This window comes from Tachysurus vachellii, chromosome 22 (assembly GCF_030014155.1).
Source record: "Tachysurus vachellii isolate PV-2020 chromosome 22, HZAU_Pvac_v1, whole genome shotgun sequence".
NCBI classification, from domain to species: Eukaryota; Metazoa; Chordata; class Actinopteri; order Siluriformes; family Bagridae; genus Tachysurus; species Tachysurus vachellii.
The window spans coordinates 10654456-10661160 of NC_083481.1; the positions used below are offsets into that span (position 1 = coordinate 10654456).

Sequence of the window (6705 nt, forward strand, 5' to 3'; positions counted from 1 at the left end):
GTCTGCTAAATGCCGTAAATGTAAATATTGCTCTGGGACACTCTGATCACTGTTTAGTTCATCTCATACCGACCTACAGGCAGAAACTGAAATCAGCTAAACCTGTATTAAGGACTGTAAAAAGATGGACTAAGTGGAGCAGGATTTACAAGCCTGTTTCTCTCTCACTGATTGGACTGTTTTTGAAGCTGCTGCCACCGACCTGGATGAGCTCACAGAGACTGTAACATCATATATCAGTTTCTGTGAAGATTTGTGTATTCCTACCAGGACTCACTTAACTTACAACAATGATAAACCATGGTTCACTGCAAAACTCAGCCAGCTCCGTCAGGCCAAAGTGGATGCTTGTATAAACAGGCCAAATACACACTGGAAAAGGAGATCAGGGTGGCAAAGAGGAATTATTCTGAAAAGCTACGGGTTCAGTTTTCCTCTAACGACTCAGCTTCAGTGTGGAAAGGTCTGAAAGCCATCACCAACTACACGATACCATCTCCCTGCACTGTGGTGAAACTGGCAGACGACCTGAATGAGTTCTATTGCAGGTTTGAAAAAGCCCAACTCACACCTCCTGGAACCCTCGACTCCGCCACACCTAAAATTCAGTTCAGTGAATATGATGTGTGCCAGGTCTTCAGGAAGAACAAGAGAAGAAAGGCACCAGGCCCAGACAGCATTTCACCAGCCTGTCTGAAAACCTGTGCCGATCATCTGGCCCCCATCTTCACACGGATCTTCAACAGATCACTGGAGCTGTGTGAAGTCCCCTCATGCTTCAAAAGCTCTACCATCATTCCCGTCCAAAAGAAATCCAAAATTACCAGACTAAATGACTACAGACCTGTGGCTCTAACTTTTGTGGTCATGAAATCAGATACAGGAACAGTTTCTTCCCTCAGGCAATCCATTTGATGAACACTTGACATACACGAAACACACAACATATTGAAATACTTACTTATTTATATTTCAATTTGCACATTTCTTCCACTGTACATACAACTGTCTATATTATATATGTGTTCGTGTCTTGTCAATGCCATTCTGTTTACACTGAGGAGCTTCTGTACTAGAACAAATTCCTCGTATGTGAAAACATACCTGGCAATAAAGATCTTTCTGATTCTGATTCTGATTCTGATGTTACAGGTCTGTGTTTCCCCTTTAAGTCTCAGGGTGACGTCACACACATGGTTATTATTACAGTGAGCAGTTGTTTTGACACAGAGCGAGTCGGTGTGTTGATCAGCTTTTAGTTGAAACGAGTCAGAAAACTGTTCGAAAGGAGCAGAAATATATTTTTGATTTTCTCACACTGTAGTGATGCCATCCGACAGACCCTTTAAACAACGACGGACATTCGGTAGGTTTCATGACATGTTAAGCTAATAGCTTATTAGCTCATTATTAGAAGCTAATAATGTCCGTAGTGTTTGTTTACCATGTTGCTGCTAATGCTAACGTGGCTGCTAATGCTAACGTCGCTGCTAATGCTAGTTTGTAAATCAACCGTATTACAACATAGTTTAAATGAACTACTGATTGGTTGGATTAGCTTTTTTAGGTTATTGATTTCCTATAATATACCAGTAATTAGCTGCAGGGCCTGGTTCTTTTCTTTAAAGAGGTTATAAGCTAACGTTTCCTCCCTACACCATCTAGCTGTGTCACTGTGCGCGAGCTAATATTGTATAGTTTATAGTGGCTTTATTAGATGTTTACTTCTGTATTAGCCTACTTAGCTAATTAGCTATAACGCTTGCTAATCTAGGTGGCTGTTCTGAATGTTACATTGTTTTGCTAGCTAACTGTGTAGCGATGTCATGTAAACATGTAACTGCAGAGTCATCACAAGTTCAGTTGTTATGGTTAGACGGCCATTTTTTTTTATTGAAACACGAGCTTTCTAACTATCTAACTGCGTTATATTGTGTCACATATGGTGGTAAATTACATGATTCTAGCCACCATAAAGACACTAATAAGATTGTGTAACTTCTCTAGCGGATATAAAGTGAATTCGTCCTTTTATTTGGCAGTAAACTAGCTCTCGGTTGTCAGCTGATACATGTGTTTGTGGAATATGATGCTGATGTGCTATATATTGCACACGTTGGACCGGGTGTGTGAAGGGAGGCGCTTCAAATGCTATTTTATAATCTGCGCAGCAAAGATTGCTGCTTTGTGGCAGATTTGTTAGCTGTAGGATCATGTAATTGCAGGCATTATGTGGCCCAGCCTTTGACATTACAACATAAATAGGCACAAGCTGGTGTCATGCAGGAGGATGCAGATGTCGCTCATCCAGTATGCAGGCTTTCAGTGTTGCCTTCTGTTTTTTTCTGCTTTTCCGGGAGAGTTTTGGACTAATTAATGTTTAAAAACCTCTGATGCTGCTACATGATGCCACAGACTCAATGACATGCTCCTTGAATCATCATGATCATTTGATGATCAAAACGTGCTACCATGATGAAGGAGGATTGTCTAAAGGGATACAAGAATAGAAAATAATAGCATTGATTATAATTGGTTTCAGAAATGACATTTATATCAAGAGACAAATAGACAGGTGGAAATAAACACAACCATCTTGCCAGAGGTGATGATCTCTGTATGTGTCATTGCCGTGATCACATTGAAAAACACTCTAAAATAACTCAAAATCACTCAAAAACAAAATAAAGTTCAGTTCAAAGGTTAACCAATGTCTTTCAGTAGTGGCATCTATAGCTCAACAGAGAGAGAGAGGAGAACCCATTATTTGGTTATATATAATATGGTTATTCATTTCATTGTTTGGTTTCCAGCTGATCGCTGCAAGGAAGTGCAGCAGATACGAGAGCAGCATCCTAATAAAATTCCGGTAAGACTCTTGGCTATTATTACTTTAGAAATATTCAGGACCAGTAAACAATAGCTGTTTCGTTATTCATAGCTGTCTGATATTCTGATACAGTGTCTTTCTCTGTGCTTTATTACATAGTATAAATGGTGTGTGTGTGTTGGATTATTAAGTGCAATATTGACATGATTGAAACTGACTCTATGCGCTTGTTTGGTTTTATTGTTTGCTCCTAGGTTATCATTGAACGGTATAAGGGAGAAAAGCAGCTTCCTGTTTTGGACAAGACCAAGTTCCTAGTGCCTGATCATGTCAACATGAGTGAACTGGTGAAGATTATAAGGTAAAGTGTGTTCGAGAATGTCATCTCATCATCATCTCAGAGAAGCAGATTATCAGCCTATAATTTGCCTCTTCACTTGTCTCTATACTATTTGACCTAAAAAACAAGTGACATTTGTAAGGAGTTGATTATTTGCCACGTTTGAGTGTATGCCTTGTTTTGTGGAAATAATTTCACCAAAATGTGTACAGCCAGCACTGAATATGTTTAGAGATATTGCCTTCCAAATGTTCTCTCTTAATTGCATTTGGTGATAGTTCGAGCCAATATATGGCAGAATGCACAATTTTTTCATCTGCTTAACTAGAGGTAAGTTTTTAATTTGGATCAGCTAAAATATTAAAAGAAGGGGAAGAAAATCATGTCAGGGAGAATCGTGTTATTTGAATAGCTAGTATTTTATTTTCCTCATACCTCATACTAGAAAAGCACTAATCATTATTACACAATGTTTCATACTGAACCTTTTGTCTGGAGCATACTGGAACATTTTGAAACTATCTGGAGCACAATAGCATGACACAGATTCACAGCCTTTAACTAGGGTCAAGGTTTTTATTCCAGCCAAAAAAAGATGCTAAAATCCAGTGGATACAATTGCCTTCAGAAGTCACCTAATTAGTTTGTTAGAGAAAGTTAGTAAACAAACAGCATCATGAAACCCAAGGAACACACCAGATCAGGGATAAAGTTGTGGAGACGTTTAAAGCAGGTTTAGGTTATAAACAAATCCAAAACCTTGAAAATGTCACAAAGGACTGTACAATCCTTCATCCAAAAATGGAAGGAGTACGGCAAACCTACCAAGACATGACCGTCCACCTACACTGAAAGGCCGGGCAAGGAGAGCATTAATCAGAGAATTGGCCAAGAGGCCCATGGTAACGCTGGAGGAGCTGCAGAGATCCACAGCTCAGGTGGGAGAATCTGTTCACATGAGTGTTAGTTGTGCTCTCCACAAATCTGGTATTTATTGAAGGGTGTCAAAAAGAAAGCCATTGTTGAAAGAAAACCAAAAGAAGTGCAGTTTGTGACAAGCCATGTGGGGGGACAGAGCAAATGTGGAAGAAGTTACTCTCTTCAGATAAGAACAAAATTGAACTTTTTGGCCTAAATGCAAAATGCTTGTGTGGTGAAAACATAACACTGCTCATCACCCTGAACACACCATTTTTCAGCAGAGACAGGGAAGCTGGTCAGAGTTGATGGGAAGATGGGTGGAGACAAATACAGGGCAATCTTAGATGAAAACCTGTTAGCTGATTCTGATTCTGATTCTGAGTCTGCAAAAGACTTGAGACTGGGGCAGAGGTTCACCTTCCAGAAAGACAATGACGCTAAACATACAGCCAGAGCTACAATGGAATTGTTTAGATCAAAATATATTCATGTGTGAGAGAGACAAATAGGCAAAGATTGCACTCTCTAGATGTGCAAAGCTGGTAGAGACATACCCCAAAAGACTTGAAGCTGTAATTGCAGCGAAAGGTGGTTCGACAAAGTATTGACTCAGGGGGGTCCATTGAATACCACATGCCACACTTTTCAGATATTTATTTGAGAAAAAAAAATTTGGACACCAACATGAAATGGCACATAACTGTGAAGTCGCAGGAAAATGATATCCTTCCACTTCACAGTTATGTGCCATTTCATGTTGGTCTATCACGTAAAATATCAGATGTCTCTCACCTCGACCTAGTAACATTTGCAGATGAAGTGTGATTGATTAAGCACATGAGATGATGTGTGGCTCAAGTGTGACCAGAATGAACACCTGCTGCCACACTGACACTGTGAGACCCCTGGTGTACTTCCATTTACAGTCATTTGCTTTTATTATTCTGCTTAATTCCTGTTGTACGTTCTTATGTATTTATGTCCCTGTATTATTTACTATGTCCTGCAGGCGTCGACTGCAACTGAACCCTACTCAGGCCTTCTTCCTCTTGATCAACCAGCACAGCATGGTCAGCGTGTCCACCCCGATCTCTGAGATTTATGAGCAGGAACGTGATGAAGATGGCTTCCTTTACATGGTCTATGCCTCCCAGGAGACATTTGGCTGCTAGGTTCTCTCCATTGTTGCCATGTGATGGTGAAAACCAAAAGAAGCCAGGAGAAAGAAAGCAGGTTTCAGCTACCCGTAGCCCTGTGATCTCTCTGTTTCTCTCTATGTAAGACGTAGCTTTCTCCTGCCATCACTAATTTAACACTACGTTCTGTCTCATTATGACACAAGTGTGCATATGACAGCGCTACTGTACCTACTAGTTTGACCGTTTAACCTTTTATCAACTTGATTCTCTTATTCCAGTTAGTAAAAGATAGACTCTGTGTGTGGGTGTGTGTGTGTGTGTGTGTGAGAGTAAGGAGCTGTTGTGCTCTGTCCCAGTTTGTTCTTCATTTGATTTTATGCTCTTTGATTTTGTTGCTTTTATTAGGGCCAGTGTGTAAAATTATGAGAAACATGTCAGTGTAAGTAGGTGTGTGTCTGTTATATCCATTAAAAAAAAAGTTTGTAGTTTTCTAGTAATTTAGGTGCTCCTTTTTCCTGCTTGCTTGTAGTGATCAGCAAATCAGTGCTGGAGTGACATTTTTTAAACATTAAATGTTTCCACCAAAGCAAAAAAAAAAAAAAATTCTTAATAAACTCCTTTCAAATTTCTTATTATTTAAAGTAGGGCCATGATGTATGTATAGAAACACTTCAAGTCTCCAATCCTACAGAATTCAAATCTGAAATGAGAAAAACTACATTACTGTGGAACTTGTAATAGTTTAGTCAGTTTCTCCATTTAATCAGTCAGGAAATTGTTGATCTTCTGTTCAGTTCAGAATTAAAGTCAGTATTGGAGAATTGAGCTTGGAAAGAGAATTCAGGAAGCAGGTGAGCTGTCTATTGCTGCCTATGCTCTCCTTAAAGTTAAACACTGTTTGTAGTACAGTTTTTAGTCCATATTGTCGTTAACGTTAAGATATGGAGTGTGGACTTGGGAGTGTACATGAATCTGCAGTCTGTACTGTAAGCCTGAGAAAAATATACAACTAAACATATCCCCAGTGACTTTTATTCTGCCATGCTGTAGTCTGTAATGGCTCCTGTTTACTAGATTACCTATAAATTCTATGCTTTTTTTGCACAAACCAATAGCCAAGAGGATAAACTTCTTCATTTTCAAAATAATTTCAACACAGTTTTATTATGTAACGTGTTTTCCTTTCCTTTATATCACTGTGCGATGTATTTACCTTCTGTTCCAACTTCAATGAAGGATTTATGATGCACTACATAGATTGCTTGTTTTTCGCAACCTTTTTATATATTGATTTATGCTATTAGATTTGTTAATTACTTCTTTATTTAAAGTAGAATAAAAAACGTCTTTTTAGATGTTTTCAAACCAAAACAATGAAAATAATATGTATCTATGTTTGAAACACAAGTGTATATAAACTATCATATGATTAGCTCCAGCTGTGGTTGTGATTTCTTTTCAAAGATAAAGCTAAT

General features: G+C 38.8%; 1 protein-coding gene across 1 annotated transcript; it reads left to right on the forward strand.

Annotated features, from left to right (window-relative positions):
• The first annotated feature begins 1187 nt into the window (after window positions 1-1187).
• map1lc3a (microtubule-associated protein 1 light chain 3 alpha) lies at window positions 1188-6662 on the forward strand. The gene is made up of 4 exons (XM_060857815.1): window positions 1188-1366; window positions 2814-2869; window positions 3085-3191; window positions 5101-6662. The coding sequence occupies exons 1-4, from the start codon at window positions 1327-1329 to the stop codon at window positions 5261-5263; spliced, it is 366 nt and encodes a 121-aa protein (XP_060713798.1). The 5' UTR covers window positions 1188-1326; the 3' UTR covers window positions 5264-6662.
• Window positions 6663-6705: the final 43 nt, after the last annotated feature.

Coding starts and splice junctions, on each gene's coding strand:
- map1lc3a (XM_060857815.1), top strand. CDS start 1,327: ATGCCATCCGACAGACCCTTTAAACAACGACGGACATTCG. Junction 1,367..2,813: donor TAAACAACGACGGACATTCG/GTAGGTTTCATG, acceptor TTTGGTTTCCAG/CTGATCGCTGCAAGGAAGTG. Junction 2,870..3,084: donor AGCATCCTAATAAAATTCCG/GTAAGACTCTTG, acceptor GTTTGCTCCTAG/GTTATCATTGAACGGTATAA.